General features: G+C 35.3%; 1 protein-coding gene across 1 annotated transcript; it reads left to right on the forward strand.

The window, feature by feature from the left end:
- Positions 1 to 102: 102 nt before the first annotated feature.
- LOC100371999 (voltage-gated purine nucleotide uniporter SLC17A9-like) lies at positions 103 to 27,572 on the forward strand. The gene is made up of 9 exons (XM_002742029.4): positions 103 to 209; positions 2,852 to 2,978; positions 11,101 to 11,320; positions 12,599 to 12,698; positions 14,158 to 14,409; positions 22,357 to 22,453; positions 23,476 to 23,598; positions 25,384 to 25,555; positions 26,338 to 27,572. The coding sequence occupies exons 1-9, from the start codon at positions 109 to 111 to the stop codon at positions 26,505 to 26,507; spliced, it is 1,362 nt and encodes a 453-aa protein (XP_002742075.2). The 5' UTR covers positions 103 to 108; the 3' UTR covers positions 26,508 to 27,572.
- Positions 27,573 to 27,925: the final 353 nt, after the last annotated feature.

A 27,925-nucleotide genomic window follows, 5' to 3' on the forward strand; every position in this document is an offset into this window, starting at 1 on the left:
ATATCAGTGATATTCATCCCTATTTTGTCAACAATAAATTATATATTTGCTCATAATTGAATATATAAATTTAACATCCACCGAAGAGGACTGTGGGTAATTTGTAAAATGGCTGCTTCCATCATAAAAACGCCTTCCACGTTGCAAATCAGTTTATCAGATCCACAAAATAGTAACACAGCAGCGACAGCGGTACATCACTGGACTAGGTGCGTCGTTTTCTGTTTATGGTTTTAGAATAATTAGTAATTGATCAACACGCTTGTTTTTGTAGTGTGTAGGAAAGGTTAGCGACCTTTAGGTTTGACCAATGAGGGGGTGTGTCACGTCTTGACTCCAATGGCAACCACGACACTGAGTACACAACTCGAGTACGTCTCGATCGTTATTCAGGTCACGTGACAATAATTGGATGTCGATATTGTAGATTTCAGTCACTAGGGTAGCAATGTAACTAATGAAGAATCTATATTCTGAGGTTATAATATATATTCAGGCTTACAGGCATTACAGTGTATGGTATCATAGTATATAGAATAGTATATTTTATTTGACACAAAATAACGCATGGAAAATGCATCATCTATGGCCAATATACATTACTTTACAAACAAACAAACAAATAAACAAACACTGTAAGAATATAAAATAAATGTTAGACAAATGTTAAATATTAAAAGTTTAATTTTTGTTTTCTGTTAAAATATCATTGATGAATTTTCCCAGACTGTTGGTAACAAAACCATCATTTGAACTTAAAATTTGTTTGAACATGTTTTGTTCTGATAATGTTACCGGTAGTAGACTATCTAAAAGTATTAATAAATTGTGTACGACTAGTTATTAATCTTTGGTTCTTACAAACCAATAATGCATGTATTTCATCACCAATAGCCTTGTCTTCACACAAATTACAAATTCTTTCCTCTGAAGGCATGCCTTTGTATCTTAACCTTTCAATTGGCAGTGTATGAGCAGAGATTCTAAATTTGGTTATACTTGTTCTATGATTATTATTTTTTACAAGTCGATATTGTTCAAATTCATATTTTGATTTAAATGTCTCGTAAATGCGTAATTTATTATTTTCTATTTTTTGGAGAGCTGGCTACCACTGGTTATCAATATAGGTTTTCTGTAATTTCATTTTTGTTTGTATACTATTGTACATTTGATATATCATATATATCATCATATGACCATGGTTAATGTATTTCCAATTCATTAATTTGAGTCAAATAAAATATACTATACTACATTTTGTATAAATATATTTGTGAAAATTTGTATATACCGCTCATCAGTTAAAATATTTAATCACGGTCACGCAACAAATGGTTAGGCAATGACTAGTTCTGGATTTGTGGTGTTGTCAGAGTGACATTCAATCACGTACTGCTTTATAGCAAAACGATGTGGACACTCGCAAGACATAATACATGAAATGCACATGAGTACATCAGCAATAAACTAAATTTGAATACTCTTATGTGGCAATTCAAGCAAATTGCATCAAATTCAAAAAGTAATTGGGATTTGTACAGATAAATCAAGATTCTGACAGTTACTCATACATGTTTTGCTCATCTGCTTGATTGAAAACAGTGCACATTCATTTGCTGCACATCCACCACATTTTGCTATATCCATGGCAACCTGTTTAATACATGGGCACCCAGTGATCAAAGGTAAGTAACACCCACTCTGACAACGTCGTGCATCCATGGCTCGGCAACTGCCGAAGACTGCGCTTTGCAAGTTTGATATTTCAAATGTTGTTACTGAGGCAAGGGCAATTAATTGACATGTGTTTTTATTGTTAAACACATTATAAATTACTGTCTTTTTGGTTAAACATGTCAGGTCGTAGTAATTCGTTATTACCTTCTGTATAGTATGGAACATTCCTCGGTGAGCATTTGTGCTTTCAAACATATTCTTATAAAGAGACAGGGTATGACACAGTGTAGCTAAAATTTCTATTTTTTTTAGAGCTGTTGTAGAGAAGCATTAAACACTGAATAAATTAACCTGCATTGTTCAGTAAAAAACAAGTACTGTGGAATACTTTATTTTTCGCTGGAATTAATTTTCGCTGAAAAGGCTTTTTGGGCGTTTTGTATGGAATTTATTTTCAGTGACTTTTGATGAGTTTAATGTGAAATATAGGCAAAAAAGTATATTCGCTAGATTTTATTTTCACGGAATCATCCCTTCAGTGAAAATAGCGAAAATAAATTCCAAGCGAAAATAAAGTATTCTACAGTACAACATTATTTTTGTCATTTACAAACAATTTTCATGAATCATGGACATAAATATATATTTCCATTGACTTGTTGAAAACATTGATTGATTGAGCCTGCAGTTCTCTGAAGTTTTAAACCATACTCTGAACATCAGAGTTAGTCTAGAAAGCACAAGTCCAGAGTAGTTGCTGAGTGTACTAAATTTAACACCACAATGATGGAAAATTCATGATGGTACACATTTTCAACATTTAGTCACACTTTTCCTGGTTTGAATATTATAGTGTGACTGGTGTACAGTAACACTGATTACTGTAGTCAAATTATCTCAACAAAAGACAAAACCAGTCCTATGCAATTTTTTTCTATACAATTTTGTGACCAAAATCTCCTGATCTTGCCCATTAAAGATCTATCTCTGGTTGCAGCACACATTCCAATATTAGTAGAATTCTTGTGATTTCTCTCATTTCAGGTGAAGTGACGGGTTCCCATTTGTGCATTCAAATCACACGGCATTTGTTGCATCTCTTCTATGCATACCAATAATTCATACTACATTGTGGCAGTAATCTGTAAATGTTTTTTATTTTTATTTGCAGAGCTGAAAAAAGAGCATGGACAATAGCCCTGTTTACAGGCACTGCTATTACATATGCAGCTAGAAATGCTATTCCTTTATGTGCTGTAGCATTATCAAAAGAATTCTCATGGAATAAAACAGAAACAGTAAGTGTGTACTTATGTATCCCTCTTCCTGCTAATTAGTCTTAATTAAATTAATAATAATGTATTTGTAGTTATTTATTCTAAAATCTTTCACTACTACTTATTTATTCTTGTTAAAAATTAGTTTATTGTTATTAATACATTTGGATGATAAAGACTTATCATATTATACATCTACCACCGTAACACCATTAGTTACAACGTGCTGTAATTTTGCGGTATTGCACCGGGTATTTTCATCCTACCATATTAGGAAATGTGAATTCAAAATATGGAACGATTACATAGTATATTTAAGTATAATCTACATCTTTCATTGTTTATAATTTTTCATTTCATTTTTTTTAAATTTTCTAAAATTAATCCAACAAAGAACTTGTGGCTACCGTTACTTTTAACTGACATGACCAGAACCATGAATATGTTTATCTGGGCCTTAGAATTGTATATGGTCATTGTTTGATATCTATATTTAGAGTTTGTCATATTTGTAATTCAAACCCACATCAGTATCCATGTATGAAGTCAAACACAATAACACTGCCTTTAGTAAAACAGACTAGTCTGTTATTTATCTTTTTCAATTTAAAAAAATATTTTTTAAAAACCAAAGAAGAATAATTTCTTTACAGTTAGATAAAAGATTACATGTATTACAGAATGTTTATATAATAATAATAATAAAAATAATAATAATAATATTATCTTTATCACATCATAATGAATAATAAGTCCATCTTAAAGATGCAATATGTATGAGAATATGTCATTTTTGACTCCTGTGTTGCGAAGCACAAAAAGGTGTGTGTCTGTGTGTTCCACTGATATCTCAAGAACTATACATTGATTTTTGATGAAACTTGGTGCATAGATGCTCTGGGCCAATGCGCAGATTTGATTAGGTCTTGGTAAAAATCCATGAATATTAATCACCTAATTTGCATGATAATTAGCTGATTTTTAGCTGTTCCATGACTGTTCCACAGATATCTAAAGAACCACTCATTGGATTTTGATGACACTTGGCACATAGATGCTCCAAACTAATGCGCAGATTTGATTAGTTTTGGGTAAAAATCTGTGCAATATTGATTACCTAATTTGCATAATGATTAATCAATTTTTGACTTTTCCACTGATATCTCAAGTACTAATCATCACATTTCAATAAAACCTGGTACATAGCTGTCATAGGACACTGCACAAACTTGATAGTTTTTAGGGTAATATGAGTACATATTAATTATCTAATTTTCATAATTAATTAATTTTCAGCTTTTGATATTTCAAGTAGTAATCATCACATTTCAATAAAATTTGGTACATAGATGTCATAGTACACTGCACAGACCTGGTAGTTTTTAGGGTAATATCAGTACATATTAATTACCTAATTTGCATAATTAATTAATTTTCAGCTTTTGATATTTCAAGTAGTAATCATCACATTTCAATAAAATTTGGTACATAGATGTCATAGGACACTGCACAGACCTGGTAGTTTTTAGGGTAATATCAGTACATATTAATTACCTAATTTGCATAATTAATTAATTTTCAGCTTTTGATATTTCAAGTAGTAATCATCACATTTCAATAAAATTTGGTACATAGATGTCATAGTACACTGCATAGACCTGGTAGTTTTTAAGGTAATATCAGTACATATTAATTACCTAATTTGCATAATTAATTAATTTTCAGCTTTTGATATTTCAAGTAGTAATCATCACATTTCAATAAAATTTGGTACATAGATGTCATAGGACACTGCACAGACCTGGTAGTTTTTAAGGTAATATCAGTACATATTAATTACCTAATTTGCATAATTAATTAATTTTCAGCTTTTGATATTTCAAGTAGTAATCATCACATTTCAATAAAATTTGGTACATAGATGTCATAGTACACTGCACAGACCTGGTAGTTTTTAAGGTAATATCAGTACATATTAATTACCTAATTTGCATAATTAATTAATTTTCAGCTTTTGATATTTCAAGTAGTAATCATCACATTTCAATAAAATTTGGTACATAGATGTCATAGGACACTGCACAGACCTGGTAGTTTTTAAGGTAATATCAGTACATATTAATTACCTAATTTGCATAATTAATTAATTTTCAGCTTTTGATATTTCAAGTAGTAATCATCACATTTCAATAAAATTTGGTACATAGATGTCATAGTACACTGCACAGACCTGGTAGTTTTTAAGGTAATATCAGTACATATTAATTACCTAATTTGCATAATTAATTAATTTTCAGCTTTTGATATTTCAAGTAGTAATCATCACATGTCAATAAAATTTGGTACATAGATGTCATAGTACACTGCACAAACCTGATAGTTTTTAAGGTAATATCAGTATATATTAATTAGCTAATTTGCATAATTAATTAATTTTCAGCTTTTGATATTTCAAGTAGTAATCATCACATGTCAATAAAACCTGGTACATAGATGTCATAGGACACTGCACAAACCTGATAGTTTTTAAGGTAATATCAGTACATATTAATTACCTAATTTGCATAATTAATTAATTTTCAGCTTTTGATATTTCAAGTAGTAATCATCACATGTCAATGAAACTTGGTACATAGATTTCATAGGACACTGCGCAGACCTGATAGTTTTTAGGGTAATATCAGTTGACATTAATTACCTAATTTGCATGATTAATTAAATTTCAGCTTTTGATATTTCAAGTAGTAATCATCACATGTCAATGAAACTTGGTACATAGATTTCATAGGACACTGCGCAGACCTGATAGTTTTTAGGGTAATATCAGTTGACATTAATTACCTAATTTGCATGATTAATTAAATTTCAGCTTTTGATATTTCAAGTAGTGATCATCACATTTCAATGACACTTGGTACATAGTTACTTAAGGACTGTGCAGACTCCTGATTAGTTTTTAGGTAAATGTTTGTGCATATTAATTACCTTATTAGCATAATTAATCAATTTTCAGCTTTTTAGTCCCCGTTCAGGCGCAGCCTGAAAAGGGGACTACTAATTCAGGTTATGTCCATAATTCCGTCTCCAACATTTTCTCAGAAATTCTACAGCAGATATCAGTGAAACTTGGCAGGTTGATGAACATGTCCCCTCCGAGTATGCACGTAATTTTTTTTCCAGATCTGAAAATCCCAAGTGGGTCTTTTTCACGATTTTATCAAAAATTGCCTCTCCCGGCAACATTGACAAAACGTCTGCGCATGCTCAGAATAAATTAATTACTGTAAAATACTTTATTTTTGCTTGCAACATTTTTTTGCTATTTTCGCTGAAGGAATGTTTCAGTTAAAATAAAATCCAGCGAATATACCCTTTTCTTATATTTTACAGTCAACTTGTCAAAAATCAATGAAAATAAATTCAATACAAAACACCCAGAAAAAGTCTTTTCAGCGAATGATAATTCCAGCTGAAATAAAATATTTTACAGTAGATTAGATCTGTGAGTAAGGCTGCTGTTATTACGGCACGTGATTTCTCCATTGCGTGCAATTTATTATAGTACTGTTTATACATGTATTCTGTTTGGCTCAGTGGTCTCATTCACTCGTTACTAGAAGAACTAGTAACTTTATTTGATTTCAAGAACTTCAAGAAGGCGGCATAAGAGACGTGTTTGCAAAGGTAAGTTTTCCAGTTTATTGGGGTACGATTGGTGTACATTTCGTGACGTACGGACGTGAATATTAGGATGATTGCCAGCTTTATATTCTTGTGAAAAACCAAAAAAAGCAAACAATTGTCTCTAATCTACGAAACTAGTTTGTGAATTGTATACCCTGTCAAATTATTGTACACGAACGATTAATTCACGAGGACATAGTTTTCAAGTACCAGTAAATCGTTTTCCGGTCTTTTGCTTGTGTAGCAATTTCCGAAATATTCACAACTCGGGGGGGGGGGGGGAGAATTTCCCTGTGTCGATCAATTTATTCATTATATAATAGCAGGTTGCCTATGATTATATTCGTATTTTTTATGTTGTGAGCATTGAACTGTTAGTTGCAATGAAGATTTTGGCGATCTTGTGCGATTCAACATGGCGGATGTACAGTGACAACACGTGTATGGACGGTCGGTCGAGCAGTCTGCAACGGACCACAGTCTGTGAACGGACCGTTAATGTTTTGGATATTTCATTCACTCCTGATGCCTAAAAGAGTCTAATTTATATTTTACCGTAGTCATTGACACCTATTCAAGAGTATCATGTTTATTGTGAATAGCGTGAATGGGTAAGCTTCGTTTCGACAATGGGCTGTTATTTCTGTGAACAATGTTAAATTATTCTTTGAATGCTCAGTTTATTTTTTTGAAAACAACTAATTTTTCGATTTAAAAAAAATCATGCCGTTTTCCCCGTCAAAATCAAAGCATAAAGATCTTGCTAAACATCGGTGAATCCCCTGTTGCGTTCACCACGAGGTCACTGAGCCGTCATTAACATATTTAAATGACCACGTGTACTGAAATAACATGGCGGATATCGCATCGCATCGCATTTACATTCGACCAAAATCATTCGTTTACGATGAAACTAAGTTGAATATTACTTCCAATTCATAAAAATTCAACGAATTATTTTTTTGTGCGTATTATAATCATTACTGAATAATAATAAACAATTGCAATACTTCGAAAACAAGTAAGTTATTCACTTGCGAAACACAGAATGACCAGATTGTGCTACCGTGATCATTTGCTACCGGTACTAACAACTAAGCAATGTATTCGTGTTTGTATTTATTCGAAACTTCTTTTAGAAAATACTTTACTTTTCGTAAACTTTACTGAATTTTTGGGGGGATTCATTTCCAACATTTCGCGATGCCAAACCAAAGGCCTTTCACTCTTTGAGTGTGACACCTAAACCAGAAGTTTTATGGTGTATAAACTGGCACTAAATGAAAAAGCCGTTGAACCTTATTCAAATTTATAAGTACATGTTATTATGTATTTAATTATGAAAACTGACTAAATTAAATGTGATCTTATTTTTAATTTGAACAGAATTATGATTTATATTGGTAATGACGTTTTCATCCAATATTAATAGTGCAATTGTTAAAATGCCTACCTACACATTTATTGTTTTTGTTTCTGTTGCCCTGAAATAGACATTTGTAAAAAAAAAAAATTTAAAAATCATGCTTGATTCAAATTCAAAAAAAAAAGATGTAGCCATGTAGCCCCTTCCTGTTATCTGTTTCCAACTTCTTCCAGAGTAAAACTGGTGAAGCCATGTAATTGCCATACAATCATAAACTGTGGGAAAACTTGTATGTTATTGAAAATCTTTATTTTGTTGTCTGTGAATTAATATAATATTTGAAATGGTGTAATGGTGCAAAATATTCTCAAGCAATTGGTTTTCTGGTGGCACTACACTGTGCATTTATGCATGATCTCAGCTTACTAAGTGATGATGGTGGTTGAAATGGAAAACTGAATACAAAAATCCAGTAACATCTCAAACGAATTTCCGTCTGCTGTGAATGCATGTTTCGTTACATCAAATAAATAACCCAATTTTATTGAATGTATCTAAAAACATGGTACCAATGATCTGAAATTTCAGGAGTGCTCGCTGAAGGTTTATCAATCTTGCTTATTGTCTTGTTCTTTACCAATCCTGCATTTCAGTTACTAGAATTTATACTAAAAAAAAATAGTTTCTGTTTTTCTTCTAATAATTCGGCCACTCTCAAAAACAAATATTTTTCCATGGTCGAAATGCAAGAAGAATACAAAACTACTGTGATTGCATAGCGATACCTGTAGGGCCATTGTCAAATAGTTCGCCTGATCAACACAGCGTTATACATAGGGCTGATATTGAATCACGGAGAGTAAAATCTTGTGATACTAATCTCTAGAACCGCTCAGATTGGTACATACCGGTATGTCTTATGAACCCACATGTGTATATCTTTAACAATACTCATTTTAAACTTTTTTTTTTTTACAGTGGTGCTGTGAACTGAACTGCTTCAATTTTGCAAGGCAATTTTTTCTGGGTTCCTACAACATGGAGTGTCAGGGACTTTATTGAAATTTCATAGAATCCTGAATATATCAAGAAGTGAAAATTAAATGGTTTACAGTATTTTATACCCATTAATAATGATGAAATGCAATAATATCACTGCACTAAAAAGACTTCAAACAATTATTGTTACTTCTCCATTGAAGGTTATGAGCAGACCAACCTTTACTGGCTTCCTTAATTATTACATGTACTTGCTCTGAAAACATAGCTTTTACAATTGTTTAAATTAACAGATGTTGTTCTATGTACAATGAATACATTTTAAATAATAAACCTTACTGTATTAATAAAAAATTGTATTTGACAACATGAGAATGATTCTGATGCCCAGTGGTGATGTTGAAACAAACCCAGGTCCTGGTAATATACTAAGACCTGATTAACAAAGAAGTCATGTACATCAAGGTTCACTCAGATTTATGAATGCAGTTTCTTGAGCAAGTATACATGTATGACAAATAGTTTTGTTGCACTTGTGTACTCTGAGATTCTGAACATGGGTCAGTGGAAGTTTTTAGTTGTCAGTACAAAACTAGATTATGGGAAATCACTTTATGATGAGTTGTACCCACATAGAGTACATATTCATTCACCTGTTTGCAGATGTTCCTTGTACTACTTTATAATCAAATAACGGGGACTGTGACATTTCATGTCTTGTTGCCTGATATCTCAAGTACTAATCATCATATTTCAATGAGACTTGCTACATAGATCTTCTAGGACTATGCAGAGACCTGATTAGTTTTAATTGGATATTAATTACCTAATTTGCATAATGTTCCACTGATATATAAAGAACAACGAATTGGATTTTAATGAAACTTTTAAAGAGAACTATGCAGAGACCTAATTAGTTTTTGGTAAATATTTATGCTTATTAATCACCTAATTAACATAATTAATTAACACTGATATCTCAATTACTGATCATCACATTTGAATAAAATTTGGTACATAAATGCTCTAGGACAATAGACAGGCCTGGTTAATTTTGGGTTAAAATTTGTTCATATTAATTCTCTAATTAGCATAATAATTCATAATATTTTTGTTCTGTTCATATTAATTACCTGATTTACATAATTAGTTTTCAGCTTTTCCATCAATATCTCGTGTACAAGTAATTTTGAATTAATTTTTAATGTGTCTTCAATACTCTCAGCACACAGGAGTTCTTTCTAAGCTTTCTTTGATATTGTTATTTGATACTGTGTGTTGGTGAATAAATTGGACTATGATTATCGTGAACTGAAATGCTGTTCTTGTAGTACACATTTGAGTTTCCATTTGATGAACTATTAACATTCATGAAAACACACATGCTCAGGTTGTTTTGGTATGTACAAACACTGCACATGTGTATTAGTATATTTGAATTTTATAATTAATAATATTGTTGTGTTTCCTTTTTCTCTCATTGCTAACTTTTAAGTAACTTTTGATTTGCCCGACCTACGATTAATTCATGATAATCATACCCAGATCCAGTCTAGACATCAGACAGCAATATAATATATAAAATATACATATATTTATTCATATTGCATCTTTAAGTTGTAGTAATAAAGTATAAAACAAGTAGAATACAAAAATAAATGTATGTATTTACTAAATGAAGTTTTTAAATAATTAATTACCTGTCTGATCAGGTGCATGTCTGTGAATATTCATTATTTTAATGAACTTGTTTGTCTTAGAAAGCTACTGCAAAATACTATATTTTAGCTGGAATTAATTTTCGCCAAAAAAAATTCTTGGGTGTTTTTGTATGGAATTTATATTTTTATTACTTTTTGACAAGTTGAATGTAAAATATAGAAAAAAAGTATATTCGCTGGATTTTATTTTCACAGAATCCTTCCTTTAGCAAAAATACCGAAAATTGAATCCAAGCAAAAATATTTGTTTTGAAATATGGCTATACATTTTTGCATGTTTATTGTTGTAATAATCACATGCTACATGTTTAAGTTAATTTTCATTGCCAGACCAATCCATGTTCTTACCATTTTATTTCTGTTTTGTTTGTAGGGTTTAATTTTATCTTCATTTTTCTGGGGTTATGCACTGACGCAGATATTATCTGGATACATTAGTGATAGATATGGCGGTGATTACATAGTGACTTTAGCTGCAATGTGTTGGGGAGCTCTTACTTTATTAACACCTTATTTGGCATACATGTATGAAGACAAATCATCACAGTTAAAATTTTTAGTTTTCCTTCGAGTTATTTACGGTGCATTACAAGGTATGTATATTTTTTTTTGTATTCTTAGTCCTTTTTAATTTAATTTGTATTGAGAGTTTATTCAGTTTCTAGACCTCCTAAAATTAATTGGGTTTCTAGACGTCACAGAATTCATTGAGTTTCTAGACCTCCCAGAATTCATTGGGTTTCTGACCTCCCAGAATTCATAGGGTTTCTAGAAATAGCAGTGTTTATTTCATTCTGTAATACATATATGTGTGTTGAAATGGGCATAGTGCTAGCGGTTAGTGTGAGTAGAACTAATCTGAAATTGCACTAGATCTAAGGGTAAAATATACACAGTGTGAGTGGCATTGTTATCCCAACCCTTTTCAAATGCAAACTACACACATGCAAAACAATTAAGTACGAACAGAGTTAATTTATAGTCCTTAGTATTTTGGGGGCAATTATTTTATTTCTGACTCGAAAAGTCCAAATAAAAACGACAACATGCAGCGGCGAAATAAATCCTGAGTTCATCAAAGCAATGCCACAGCTTACATACAAGTTCACATACGCCATAATTGAAACCACAATTGTCTCTGTTCGTAATCTGTAAAAATTACAAAGTTCAATCTACAATTTCACTGTCAATAAAGCTAAATATGATTTCCCAGTTGATCACCATTTTGAAAACATGGCAATTTCCTAGTGTTCTCAAAGTTTATTACAACAAAAGACAAAGTGAATAGCAATGAAAATTATGTACACTCTAAATTTTTTCACTTTTAACACATTTCCAATGAATAAATGATAAAACAATTTTGCATAAATATTAATTTATTATCAGACAATAATTACGGGATGTCTCGACGTCGTTGACAATTCATAAAAATGTCTCTCGCACTATGTAAATTTTTCCACTAGATCTAGTACTATTTCGGATTAGTACTACTCGCACTAACCACTCGCAGTATCTACTACTGTAGAATACTTTATTTTCGCTTGGAATTTATTTTCGCTATTTTCGCTGAAGGGATGATTCGGTGAAAATAAAATCCAGCGAATATACTTTTTTTCCTATATTTCACATTAAACTAATCAAAAATCAGTGAAAATAAATTCCATACAAAATTCCCAAAAAGCCTTTTCAGCGAAAATTAATTCCAGCGAAAATAAAGTATTCCACAGTATATCTATACCAAATATATCCATGCCTATAATGTTCCCATAGCTACTGTAATAAATCCTACTGTACCCACTACTTACTATAACACCAGCTAGCTGCTTTTGTGTTATTCAAATTTGTGACATTGGGTTCCTTTTAATTTGTAGCTTTTCATTATCCGTCCATGACAAGTCTAATGGGAAGAAAAGTTGACAAATCTTGTAAATCATATGTATATACAACAGTTATATCCGGGACTTATGCTGGGTAGGTATTATAAACTTTATAATTGTTATATATCTAGCACAGAAGACATTAGAATTTTGCAATGCACATAGCACTGACATGGCATATATCAATATTCAAGGTTTGTAATAAAACAACAAAACATGTCTTACCACTATAATAGTGAAAAAATGTAATACATCGAAAATGTATAGAAAATATAGTTATCGTAATTCGTCATAATGTGAGCAGCTATTTTGATCCACCTGGACCGCTGAGTATCCTAGTTACTTTGGGCATTCGCATTGTTCTGAGTTGGGAACGCTTATGTGAGAGCGTGATTGAAGCAAGATCTTGATATTATGTCACGCTACTTGCAATCCCCAAATAATGTACCTCTGAATTTATCATAAAAAACATTGTATGCTTTCATTGAAATGTTTGAATTTTTTCTACTTTGGGGTAAACTACTGTTTACAATGTAATGCAATGAGGATAAAATACCATCACTAAATGCGAAACAATTTTGTTGTTGTCATTTTGGAAAACATGACTTTGTATGATAATAGCATGAGAATACCGTAAAGTATGCACTCAGGCAGTGTGGGATTGCATTGACCAATACAATCACTGTTACCAGTAATGCCTTGTGTATACTTTGCAGGACATATTTTTGTGATATTCTCATGCTTACTACCATAAACTCTGCATTAAAAGCTGCATCCCTAATAGAAGCTGCACCCATTCTTTTTGATCAATTGAATTCACCATTTCTCATACATGTATGTGTAGATGCTCTAATAGAAGGTGCATCCCCTCTGTTGTATAGTACCATATTAATAGAAGCGGCAGTTTCTAATACAGATTTTACAGTACATCCCATACCGGCCTGCTGCCAAATGCCAAACCCATGTTTGTTGCAAGTTTAGCTTGTATTCACACTGACATAACTTCTATATGACTGACTGAGTCCTATTACATACCCAGCATGAAATATATCTTATGTCTTGTAATGTCTTCAATTATTGCTCATTACAAACATTATTAAAAAAAATTATGAACGTTAAGCATGTCTCGGGTGGTCATCTGAGCATTTTCACTGCCTGGATACTATCACGGCTGAAAACTCTCAGAAATCTGTATTTTGGGATAGTTGTGAAGACTCCCCTAAAAAGTATAACAAGATTACCCCTATGTGTGCAACATATATAAATTTTACCACAGAAGTCAAATTTGGTTGCTCAATATCACTACAAAGTTGAGTTTTTTCTGTTTCCTCGACTTAAGCTGTTTGCATCTATTTTCATTGGCTCTTCAAACCATAATAATATTGTTTTATTACATCTTTATAAATAACATTTCTATCAGTGTACAGCAACCAGTGTTCCATAGCATCGCTGGAAATGCATGGTACAGTGGTGCACATCTTAGCCACGTAGAACGTTCCGTGACATAGCTCCGCTCGATTATATTCTGCTCATATTATGTTATTTTCTTACAGTAATTTATTATCAGGAAGTCTTGGTTCTATTGTCTTATCTTATTATGACTGGCATAGAGTATTCTATATATTTGGAACGTGTGCAATATTATGGGCGTTGATGGTCAGAATTTATTTAATGAAACAAAGATTAAATATTAGATTATTTTATAATGGAATTATAAAAACACCTGAAGATGTTCTCAACCATTCAGATACATTATCACCTTCTAGTGTACCATGGAGAGCTTTAGCAAGGCATCCTGGCTTCTGGTAAGTCAATACCACCTTCTAGTGTACCATAGAGAGCTTTAGAAAGGTATCCTGGCTTCTGGTAAGTCAATACCACCTTCTAGTGTACCACGGAGAGCTTTAGCAAGGCATCCTGGCTTCTGATAAGTCAATACCACCTTCTAGTGTACCATGGAGAGGTTTAGCAAGGTATCCTGGCTTCTGGTAAGTCATTACCATCTTCCAGTGTACCATGGAGAGCTTTAGCAAGGTATCCTGGCCTCTGGTAAGTCAATATCACCTTCTAGTGTACCATGGAGAGGTTATAGCAAGGCATCCTGGCTTCTGGTAAGTCAATACCATCTTCTAGTGTACCATGGAGAGCATTAGCAAGGCATCCTGCCTTCTGGTAAGTCAATACCATCTTCTAGTGTACCATGGAGAGCTTTAGTAAGGCATCCTGGCTTCTGGTAAGTCAATACCACCTTCTAGTATACCATGGAGAGCTTTAGAAAGGTATCCTGGCTTCTGGTAAGTTAATACCACCTTCTAGTGTACCATAGAGAGCTTTAGCAAGGCATCCTGGCTTCTGGTAAGTCAATACCATCTTCTAGTGTACCATGGAGAGCTTTAGCAAGGCATCCTGGCGTCTGGTAAGTCAATACCACCTTCTAGTGTACCATGGAGAGGTTTAGCAAGGTATCCTGGCTTCTGGTAAGTCAATACCATCTTCTAGTGTACCATGGAGAGCTTTAGCAAGGTATCCTGGCTTCTGATAAGTCAATATCACCTTCTAGTGTACCATGGAGAGGTTTAGCAAGGTATCCTGGCTTCTGGTAAGTCAATACCACCTTCTAGTGTACCATGGAGAGGTTTAGCAAGGTATCCTGGCTTCTGGTAAGTCAATACCATCTTCTAGTGTACCATGGAGAGCTTTAGCAAGGTATCCTGGCTTCTGATAAGTCAATATCACCTTCTAGTGTACCATGGAGAGGTTTAGCAAGGTATCCTGGCTTCTGGTAAGTCAATACCATCTTCTAGTGTACCATGGAGAGCTTTAGCAAGGTATCCTGGCTTCTGATAAGTCAATATCACCTTCTAGTGTACCATGGAGAGGTTTAGCAAGGTATTCTGGCTTCTGGTAAGTCAATACCATCTTCTAGTGTACCATGGAGAGCTTTAGCAAGGTATCCTGGCTTCTGGTAAGTCAATACCATCTTCTATTGTACCATGGAGAGCTTTAGCAAGGTATCCTGGCTTCTGGTAAGTCAATATCACCTTCTAGTGTACCATAGAGAGCTTTAGCAAGGCATCCTGGCTTCTGGTAAGTCAATACCACCTTCTAGTGTACCATGGAGAGCTTTAGCAAGGCATCCTGGCTTCTGTTAAGTCAATATCACCTTCTAGTGTACCATGGAGAGCTTTAGCAAGGCATCCTGGCTTCTGGTAAGTCAATACCACCTTCTAGTGTACCATGGAGAGCTTTAGCAAGGCATCCTGGCTTCTGATAAGTCAATATCACCTTCTAGTGTACCATGGACAGCTTTAGCAAGGCATCCTGGCTTCTGGTAAGTCAATACCACCTTCTAGTGTACCATGGACAGCTTTAGCAAGGCATCCTGGCTTCTGGTAAGTCAATACTACCTTCTAGTGTATCATGGAGAGCTTTAGCAATGCATCCTGGCTTCTGGTAAGTCAATACCACCTTCTAGTGTACCATGGACAGCTTTAGCAAGGCATCCTGGCTTCTGGTAAGTCAATATCACCTTCTAGTGTACCACAGAGAGCTTTAGCAAGGCAACCTGGCTTCTGGTAAGTCAATACCACCTTCTAGTGTACCATGGAGAGCTTTAGCAAGGCATCCTGGCTTCTGGTAAGTCAATATCACCTTCTAGTGTACCATAGAGAGCTTTAGCAAGGCATCCTGGCTTCTGGTATGTCAATACCACCTTCTAGTGTACCATTGAGAGATTTAGCAAGGCATCCTGGCTTCTGGTAAGTCAATACCATCTTCTAGTGTACCATTGAGAGATTTAGCAAGGCATCCTGGCTTCTGGTAAGTCAATACCATCTTCTAGTGTACCGTTGAGAGATTTAGCAAGGCATCCTGGCTTCTGGTAAGTCAATACCATCTTCTAGTGTACCATGGAGAGCTTTAGCAAGACATCCTGGCTTCTGGTAAGTCAATACCATCTTCTAGTGTACCATGGAGAGCTTTAGCAAGACATCCTGGCTTCTGGTAAGTCAATACCACCTTCTAGTGTACCATGGAGAGGTTTAGCAAGGTATCCTGGCTTCTGGTAAGTCAATACCATCTTCTAGTGTACCATGGAGAGCTTTAGCAAGGAATCCTGGCTTCTGGTAAGTCAATACCACCTAGTGTACCATGGAGAGCTTTAGCAAGGCATCCTGGCTTCTGGTAAGTCAATATCACCTTCTAGTGTACCATGGAGAGCTTTAGCAAGGCATCCTGGCTTCTGGTAAGTCAATACCACCTTCCAGTGTACCATGGAGAGCTTTAGCAAGGCATCCTGGCTTCTGGTAAGTCAATACCACCTTCTAGTGTACCATGGAGAGCTTTAGCAAGGCATCCTGGCTTCTGGTAAGTCAATACCACCTTCTAGTGTACCATGGAGAGCTTTAGCAAGGCATCCTGGCTTCTGATAAGTCAATACCACCTTCTAGTGTACCATGGAGAGCTTTAGCAAGGCATCCTGGCTTCTGGTAAGTCAATACCACCTTCTAGTGTACCATGGAGAGCTTTAGCAAGGCATCCTGGCTTCTGGTAAGTCAATACCACCTTCTAGTGTACCATGGACAGCTTTAGCAAGGCATCCTGGCTTCTGGTAAGTCAATATCACCTTCTAGTGTACCATAGAGAGCTTTAGCAAGGCAACCTGGCTTCTGGTAAGTCAATACCACCTTCTAGTGTACCATGGAGAGCTTTAGCAAGGCATCCTGGCTTCTGGTAAGTCAATACCACCTTCTAGTGTACCATGGACAGCTTTAGCAAGGCATCCTGGCTTCTGGTAAGTCAATATCACCTTCTAGTGTACCATAGAGAGCTTTAGCAAGGCAACCTGGCTTCTGGTAAGTCAATACCACCTTCTAGTGTACCATGGAGAGCTTTAGCAAGGCATCCTGGCTTCTGGTAAGTCAATATCACCTTCTAGTGTACCATAGAGAGCTTTAGCAAGGCATCCTGGCTTCTGATAAGTCAATACCATCTTCTAGTGTACCATTGAGAGATTTAGCAAGGCATCCTGGCTTCTGGTAAGTCAATACCATCTTCTAGTGTACCATTGAGAGATTTAGCAAGGCATCCTGGCTTCTGGTAAGTCAATACCATCTTCTAGTGTACCATTGAGAGCTTTAGCAAGGCATCCTGGCTTCTGGTAATTCAATACCACCTTCTAGTGTACCATGGAGAGCTTTAGCAAGGCATCCTGGCTTCTGGTAAGTCAATATCACCTTCTAGTGTACCATCGAGAGCTTTAGCAAGGCATCCTGGCTTCTGGTAAGTCAATACCACCTTCTAGTGTACCATGGAGAGCTTTAGCAAGGCATCCTGGCTTCTGATAAGTCAATATCACCTTCTAGTGTACCATGGAGAGCTTTAGCAAGGCATCCTGGCTTCTGATAAGTCAATATCACCTTCTAGTGTACCATGGAGAGCTTTAGCAAGGCATCCTGGCTTCTGGTAAGTCAATACCACCTTCTAGTGTACCATGGAGAGCTTTAGCAAGGCATCCTGGCTTCTGGTAAGTCAATATCACCTTCTAGTGTACCATAGAGAGCTTTAGCAAGGCATCCTGGCTTCTGGTAAGTCAATACCACCTTCTAGTGTACCATGGAGAGCTTTAGCAAGGCATCCTGGCTTCTGATAAGTCAATACCATCTTCTAGTGTACCATTGAGAGATTTAGCAAGGCATCCTGGCTTCTGGTAAGTCAATACCATCTTCTAGTTTACCATTGAGAGATTTAGCAAGGCATCCTGGATTCTGGTAAGTCAATACCATCTTCTAGTGTACCATTGAGAGATTTAGCAAGGCATCCTGGCTTCTGGTAAGTCAATACCATCTTCTAGTGTACCATGGAGAGCTTTAGCAAGGCATCCTGGCTTCTGGTAAGTCAATACCACCTTCTAATGTACCATGGAGAGCTTTAGCAAGGCATCCTGGCTTCTGGTAAGTCAATACCACCTTCTAGTGTACCATGGAGAGCTTTAGCAAGGCATCCTGGCTTCTGGTAAGTCAATACCATCTTCTTGTGTACCATGGAGAGCTTTAGCAAGGCATCCTGGCTTCTGGTAAGTCAATACCACCTTCTAGTGTACCATGGAGAGGTTTAGCAAGGTATCCTGGCTTCTGGTAAGTCAATACCATCTTCTAGTGTACCATGGAGAGCTTTAGCAAGGTATCCTGGCTTCTGATAAGTCAATATCACCTTCTAGTGTACCATGGAGAGGTTTAGCAAGGTATCCTGGCTTCTGGTAAGTCAATACCATCTTCTAGTGTACCATGGAGAGCTTTAGCAAGGTATCCTGGCTTCTGATAAGTCAATATCACCTTCTAGTGTACCATGGAGAGGTTTAGCAAGGTATTCTGGCTTCTGGTAAGTCAATACCATCTTCTAGTGTACCATGGAGAGCTTTAGCAAGGTATCCTGGCTTCTGGTAAGTCAATACCATCTTCTAGTGTACCATGGAGAGCTTTAGCAAGGCATCCTGGCTTCTGGTAAGTCAATACCACCTTCTAGTGTACCATGGAGAGGTTTAGCAAGGTATCCTGGCTTCTGGTAAGTCAATACCATCTTCTAGTGTACCATGGAGAGCTTTAGCAAGGAATCCTGGCTTCTGGTAAGTCAATACCACCTTCTAGTGTACCATGGAGAGCTTTAGCAAGGCATCCTGGCTTCTGGTAAGTCAATATCACCTTCTAGTGTACCATAGAGAGCTTTAGCAAGGCATCCTGGCTTCTGGTAAGTCAATACCACCTTCTAGTGTACCATGGAGAGCTTTAGCAAGGCATCCTGGCTACTGATAAGTCAATATCACCTTCTAGTGTACCATGGGGAGCTTTAGCAAGGCATCCTGGCTTCTGGTAAGTCAATACCACCTTCTAGTGTACCATGGAGAGCTTTAGCAAGGCATCCTGGCTGCTGGTAAGTCAATACCACCTTCTAGTGTACCATGGACAGCTTTAGCAAGGCATCCTGGCTTCTGGTAAGTCAATATCACCTTCTAGTGTACCATAGAGAGCTTTAGCAAGGCAACCTGGCTTCTGGTAAGTCAATACCACCTTCTAGTGTACCATGGAGAGCTTTAGCAAGGCATCCTGGCTTCTGGTAAGTCAATATCACCTTCTAGTGTACCATAGAGAGCTTTAGCAAGGCATCCTGGCTTCTGGTAAGTCAATACCACCTTCTAGTGTACCATGGAGAGCTTTAGCAAGGCAACCTGGCTTCTGGTAAGTCAATACCACCTTCTAGTGTACCATGGAGAGCTTTAGCAAGGCATCCTGGCTTCTGGTAAGTCAATATCACCTTCTAGTGTACCATAGAGAGCTTTAGCAAGGCATCCTGGCTTCTGGTAAGTCAATACCACCTTCTAGTGTACCATGGAGAGCTTTAGCAAGGCATCCTGGCTTCTGGTAAGTCAATACCACCTTCTAGTGTACCATGGAGAGCTTTAGCAAGGCATCCTGGCTTCTGGTAAGTCAATACCACCTTCTAGTGTACCATGGAGAGCTTTAGCAAGGCATCCTGGCTTCTGGTAAGTCAATACTACCTTCTAGTGTACCATGGAGAGCTTTAGCAAGGCATCCTGGCTTCTGGTAAGTCAATACCACCTTCTAGTGTACCATGGACAGCTTTAGCAAGGCATCCTGGCTTCTGGTAAGTCAATATCACCTTCTAGTGTACCATAGAGAGCTTTAGCAAGGCAACCTGGCTTCTGGTAAGTCAATACCATCTTCTAGTGTAACATTGAGAGATTTAGCAAGGCATCCTGGCTTCTGGTAAGTCAATACCATCTTCTAGTGTACCATGGAGAGCTTTAGCAAGGCATCCTGGCTTCTGGTAAGTCAATACCACCTTCTAGTGTACCAAGGAGAGCTTTAGCAAGGCATCCTGGCTTCTGGTAAGTCAATACCACCTTCTAGTGTACCATGGAGAGCTTTAGCAAGGCATCCTGGCTTCTGGTAAGTCAATACCACCTTCTAGTGTACCATGGAGAGATTTAGCAAGGCATCCTGGCTTCTGGTAAGTCAATACCACCTTCTAGTGTACCATGGAGAGCTTTAGCAAGGCATCCTGGCTTCTGGTAAGTCAATACCACATTCTAGTGTACCATGGAGAGCTTTAGCAAGGCATCCTGGCTTCTGACATTTGAGGCTGTAACCAGTCAAGATTTGCATGTGATGTATTTTATCTAGTTATATCTACCGTACTTCCCCGCGTATACGCCCAGGGGCCCGAACATGAAAAATCAGGAAAATTAGGGGGTGGGCTTATACTCAAGAACCACCTCAGAAAAAAATAATTTTTTAGTGTGTTTAAAACTGTAACCATCTTTCCAACCTCGAAAAATTATCCGAATTACATTTTTTGTTCACAGCGCCGCCCTCGGAAGAATATTACATCTTTTTGAGGAAAAAATGCAAAACAGTTGTCATTGATTTCAACGAAATATTTTACAATGAAGAAACAAACATGTTCATAAAAATACACACATTTTTATTACAATACAGTTTACATACTGTTTGAATTTATGGTGCAAAAATGGGGTGGGTCTGTGGGAAAACAGTCGAAGGCAAGAACCTTTATTATTATCTTCGTTGTGGAATCTTTTCGATTGTATGCAAACCCTCAATACAAAACTACTGCCACCATGGTTTCATCATAATTTGACCTGAAAAACTTCCTTTGACCTAACAGGTCACGTCTTTCGTTAACCAATGAAAATGTCATACAGACGAAGTTTTCTGATTATTGACGAAGTGAATTACCGCGATGTTAAAATGCGATCTGTTAACACTGATTTCGACAAAAAAACAGTGATTTTTTCCACTAAAAGCTGTTCATTTGCAATTTTCGGTGGGTGAGTGAAGTATTTAAACCTTTCATGGTCGCCATTAAGTCATGTTGAAAAATAGTTTGCTCGTTCACACCCCATTCACGATAGGCTCAATGGACATGATTATTCGGAAAAGTAAAACTATGTTTAGTGATCAGGTTTCACGACTTGACGATCACATTTTTGCCATTTGGAAAACTACTACCGTACTACTACTACTAGAAAGACGAAATATGGATTATTTCAGTATTGCAACATTGAGGTTCATCCTGAGTAAATAGAATAGAAACAGTGTGATCTATGTTCCGTACGTTCGCCCGCCATGCACTATGAAATCTGGAATCAAACTACCTTACCAATTATGATTTTCTGTCCTGCGCCTGTCGTCCGTCTGTCTGTCTGTGCACGACTTCTTTCAAAAACCGCCTAACCGTTTGACTCGATTTTTGGTGTGTGGATGCCTTGATGAGTGTAGATGGTAATTTGTTCATGAGAAGTCGATCTGCCAAAAATTATGCAAATGAACCCCCCAAAACTCTAAAATTTCTTCTATACTACTCTATCAGTTTTGTTAATTTGTTAAGGAAATTTTCAATTTCCTAATTTTGGCGTGGTATTTGTCATATACAGCACTAATCTTTTGTACAATAGCCGTTGAGCAACAGGCCAATGGCCTATTTTTATGCAATGAAATACAATTTTGCATGCATATGTATATCTTAATAAATTTCGTCGACACCCAGTTAAATCACCCTGGGCCTATACTCAGGGATGCCCTCAACTCGTTAAATGTCCAAAAACAGAGGGATGGGCTTATACTCGTGGAGGGGCTTATACTTGGGGAAGTATTGTAGTAGTAAACTTTTCCTGATATATTCTTTCAATCACTGACACTTTATTTTTGTAATTACAGGGCAATGGTGCTTGGACATTTCTGTTTAAATTATACATTTTTTCTCTTATTTTCTTGGCTACCTACATATTTTACTGAAAAATACCCAGAGGAAAAAGTAAGATTTCTTTTATTTATATTTTCTCCAAATGTATATTTTTTTAAATAATAGTTCTCCTGTATGACATTATTATTGTTGTTAAAACATTTTTCAAAATATAATTTTTACATTTACCAGATGACTATAACAGTATCAACAAGATAAAAACCTTTGGTATGATAGCCTTATCAATTCAACAGCTTATCTACTATTCAGAGGGGTCAAAGTTCAATTTTACACTTCAACACTAAAACCTTCCAAATTATGTGCATAATCATTCTACTGGAGATATTAAACCATTGCACACCAACACTTTTGTTAACAGAATAAAATGTAACATTTTCACTTTTTTTTTTTATTTTTTTTTTTTTAAATGTTGGCCAAAACCCATAGCTAATAGTGAATGCTTTAAAACAGGCAAAATGTGGCACTAAATTTTTTGCGGGAAATATTCGGATGCTGAATGGATTTAACATCAAATAGTCTGCACACTCTGTAAAAGTAGGAAGCCACTTACATGTTGATCAAATTTGAGTGTTATACACTTAAGTACAAAGTTGTTATAATTTCAAAACTATTTACCTAATTTTAATCCAAAATCTCATCCAAAATGGCTTAAAATTATGATTTCAATTATCAAAATTTAGAAAACAATGTGTGGATATACCGTATATTAATGCATGCAAATGATAAGTGTCGTCACAATACCTGGGCAGGTCTGTCTTTCATTGCAGTAAGGAAGTAACAAGATTGTGTCTCAATATGCAATAATGCACAGTGTATTTACTAAGTCAGTTCTAAAATGATTATTAATTTGATTATTTGCATAAATTAAAATAAATATATGTGCATAACTGCTAAAATCATAATTTTTAATAACAGGTGCACTTCAACTTTTCCAAAATGTTGATAAACTAACTGATTTATTCTTTTCAAGCTACCACAAATGATCCAAAGTCACTGTAGTTACTACCAAGTCACTGAATAGTTTGACTCAATGTACTTATGCATTTATTGCTGTTTTTGATTTTGATTACCAGGGCTGGGTTTTTAACGTGGTCCCTTGGATAGTATCTATCCCATCATCCATTGCAACAGGATATGTTGCAGATAGTCTTGTCTCTTTTGGCTACACAGTCACAACAGCAAGAAAATGCATTCATGTAAGTATAGTGAGCTTGTTACCATATTGATATTTAATTTAGAAGTCGCATGATCATGATTTCATCTGTTTTATATATTTTTTAACTTCTTAATTTCCAATCAGATTAACGTAAAAAAAGCATGGGTAAAAAAAAAAATCTATCACATAGATTAGATTAATAAAAATTCTGAAAATCAGTTTCTAAATTGATCTTAAACTTGGGTTATATAATCAAGGCCTCATAACATCAATTCCTCAAACCCACCATGATTATTCACAATGGTTGGAAGCCACCTTGGATTTTTGAAACTCTGTTTACATACATTTCATCTTAGTCTACTGCTTTGTTTATACATTATGGATATAGATGAGAAATCATTTTTAAATCCGCTAAGGCTAAAAAATGTGTTTTTTGGGTCACATGTAGGTCGTATGGGTGATACAGCACCTGCTAGTGATTGACTGAGAGGAAGCATCCTGACCCTTCACCTTACAGTCCTCTTTTTTGTGGGTTAGAAAAATGTTAAAACACTTTCTGTACCTAAATTGCTACAATTAAATGTGATTCATGTTTTGGGTTTACTAAAAAATTAAAGAAAAACACTTTCATTTGTTTATGCAAACTGTGCCTCCAGACTGTGATATTTACGGGGAAGTCAACGCTGTGGAAATACACGTCACGTTAATTCGTTTTGCAAATAATAAAGTATTACCGTACTCACTACAAAAAGCAGAACAAATCCATCTCTCAGTATTCTGCTCTGTAGGCATACTTCTAATTCATTTATTGCATTCGCTAGAATTTTAGTATTAAATACTTGTTACCTCACAATTCCTCTTCTTTTTAAATAGCTTCTCCTTTATTCATATCCAAAAACAACATAGTATTCATATTCATGGTACAGGGCCTTGATGCTCAATAATGAGATACATTATCATGAATAATCAGCAGCAATGGCGTCATAAATTCCCTAGCTTTGATAATGCTATAATATAATTTGGTATATATCTTTGGTCATCCTTGTGTATATAAAGTAAACAAGATGACTGACACATAATTTTGATGTTGCATAATCATGCAGGTATTGTGTACACCCACCCCCCCTCCCCTAACTTTGATTCCGAATGAAAAACAATATTTTCTAGAAATATCTTCTTTTTTTTCATATCTGTTGATGAGCTGTCTATTTCCCTGACATGCATATCTTTCTTGCGGATGAAGTGATTAGAAACCCTGACATATCCAATCATAATACATTAGCCCATAGATGAGAAAGAAGATTCCAATTATACAGACCCTGCAGACTTCTTCTCCTATTGCATCTCTGTAGTTTATCACCCCTGGTTTACTGTCTATAACTATTTAGGGACTCTGGAGATTGTTTGTCATTCACAGTTTAGCTGCTTATTTCTATCCCATTTACATCATACATACCATTTCCAGGAAACCTAGAGAAAGCATGAATATTTACAGCAGAGATTGCACCACTGATAAAAATGAGTGCATTCTTTCAAAACATAGAATCCTGAAATCTATGTTCACCTGTTTCTAGCAACAAAGGCTTGCTGTGGATTTGTCTCCCCTGAACAAATCCCACTGTATCTTTGTTTACCTACATAAGCAATATCTGGTTCATTTCTGCATCAGTACTCACCTATAATAATTTACTGGAACACCAACCGAACACTCTCATATGTCTCAGGACATTAGGTTCGGTAGTCAACATCAGGTAATCACAATTAAAGATATTATTATTATTATTATTAAATTAATTATTATTAATGCTATGACATTTCTTTACAGACTATTGCATCACTTGGAATAATTGTTTGTCTTATTCTGATTGGACAATCTGAATATTACAATGCATCATTGACATTTGCAGCTACCGCTCTAGTCTTCCAGTCGTTTAGTAACGCCGGTGTTCTTACAAATCCACAAGATATTGCACCTCAGTGGGCAGGTTCAGTATTTGGTAAGTAACCTTACAAACTGAGAATTACCAACACATAGTGCGAGCAAAACATAGCTTTAAGCTAATCTTGTATTCTAAACTTACCACACTTCTAAATTATGCAGCGTAATCTGCCCTAAATATGTCTAATAATAGTAACATAGGTAAATACTACTAGGAATTGGTTAAAATTGTTGATGACATTAATACTATAATTTAATTTTTTTATAAAAAGGTAGTAAAGTTATGCCTAGACTGTACTGTATCTCTCAAGCTGGCTTTAACTTTTTATAAACAATTTTTTGTTACTATCTATGGATGTATAGTTTATGGTTAATTTATTTATTCAATATTTATTTTTACAAAGACCAAAATATTTATTAAAATTATAGAATTGAAGATATCATCACAAAATATAAAAATCTTGTACCTGTAGTACCTATATATATAATATCAAAGCAATCAGACTTGTGGTTTTCAACAAGAAGTCGAAAATATCACTTTTTACCAAAAATTACAAAAATATTCATCAAAATTGGAGAATTGAAGAAATCATCACGAAATGAACAAATCTGAAAGAAGTCTACATGTAGTACCTATATATGTAATATCAAAGCAATTGGACTTGTGGTTTTTAACGAGAAGTTGAAAATATCACATTTTACCAAAAATGTTTAACAAGAAGTTTACTTTTTCTGTCAATGTTGTGTGTATGTAAAAATCTATGCACATGTTCGAATTATCTGTTAATGGCCTCTAAATGTAGATGTACCGGTACTTTTAAAGTATTCTGTTTTTCATAGGAGTCATGAATACAGCTGGAGCAATGCCTGGTTTTATTGGTGTCTACATCACTGGTCATATATTGGAATATACACAGAGTTGGGCAACAGTGTTTGGTTCAGCGTCTTGTGTGGTTGCTACTGGCTGGGTCATATTCATGCTATTTGGTACTGGAAGTAGAATCATTTAAAAAAAAAAAAATATTTGAGGACAAGGTGACTTCAATATTGACACCAAAATCTGCACATCTTAGATTCAAGACTGTGCTCGCAGTGCATTATCCTGGTTACCATGGTAACACCATCTGACTAGAAGTGCATTACTGTTATTGCTATGGTAACACCATCTGTCTAGCAATTTGTTATCTGGATTACCATGGTAACACCATCTAACTTACAGTGTGTTTTGCTGCCCCAATGTCTCATCAATGAATCTTGTAACAGGTCTACCAATCAAGCGTGAGATCTGAGAAAGTTGACATTAATATAATCTATCTAACCAATAAACTGTTGAGTACTTTCCATACTGGTTTGGGGATCAATATTGTCTTTATCCAGTAGGGACCTACATGTATGAGCAATTGTTTACACTGAAGTTGAAACCATGACTCACAGGATCCAATATACTTGCATGATTTCTAACAATTTTAGGTTTTAGAAAATACTGGTGCTAATGGATACTTTATGCATGTGACTTTACATATCATTCTTTTTTAACCATGTGGTTCTGACAATGTAACGATCTAGTAAATATTCACTTTTGAATGAACACATATTTTGGAAAAAAATATATGATTGTAAATTACACTTGTCAATGGTATGAACTGTAATCATTGTACAGATAATGATACAAATTATCATTATACATCTGTCATGGTAACGCCATAAGTAATAGCGTACCGTAATTTTACGGTAATGCAAAATAGTAACTTGAGGTTATTACGAGGATACCGCAAAGTATGCACTCTGACAATACACAGTAGCATCAACCTCGATACTACCACTGTATTGTCTTCGTGCATACTTTTGGGTATCCTCGTAATCACCTTATATTATCATTGTGCTAATAGCAATGGACAATATTTAATTTAATTAGCAATTAGATCCACTTCTAGGAAATAACAGGGAATTTATTTATGAGTACATTTGGTTCCTTAAAGAAACAAAGTTTGGGCATAGAATGTCCTGATTCTTTTATAGTATATAAATTTATGTGAAAAGTTATTTGATTTGTTTTCACATTATGTCTAATGTTACGTCTATGTTTGGACTTTTTTCCATGAAGACAATGTGCTGTGAACTCATTTGTCATTTCTAGAAATAGGTAATCTAGACTTGCATACAGAAAACAGAGGGTTGTCTGTGTGAAACAGGAAACTGCTATCACTATGGTAGTACTGTTTTTCGGTTGTGGAGATTAGCTTCCAAATCTTGCCTCAATTTTGTGAGAATGTGACCATGTATTTTGTAAAACATTGTCCAAAAAACAGATGCGACCTGACAGTGACACAAACAATTTTGAAGAAACAGTTATCATTCTAGAGAAAAACAAAATACTCATTTATACTTCATGGTGTATTCTTTACAATAGTGTATTTTTTGACACCAA

Source organism: Saccoglossus kowalevskii, chromosome 18 (assembly GCF_978046115.1).
Source record: "Saccoglossus kowalevskii chromosome 18, keSacKowa6.1, whole genome shotgun sequence".
In the NCBI taxonomy this organism is placed as follows: domain Eukaryota; kingdom Metazoa; phylum Hemichordata; class Enteropneusta; family Harrimaniidae; genus Saccoglossus; species Saccoglossus kowalevskii.

Excerpts from the sequence above, each read along its gene's own strand:
- LOC100371999 (XM_002742029.4), top strand. The coding sequence starts at position 109 with ATGGCTGCTTCCATCATAAAAACGCCTTCCACGTTGCAAATCAGTTTA. Across the intron at positions 210-2,851 it reads GCGGTACATCACTGGACTAG|AGCTGAAAAAAGAGCATGGA; the intron begins GTGCGTCGTTTT and ends TTTTATTTGCAG. Across the intron at positions 11,321-12,598 it reads TATTTACGGTGCATTACAAG|CTTTTCATTATCCGTCCATG; the intron begins GTATGTATATTT and ends TTTAATTTGTAG.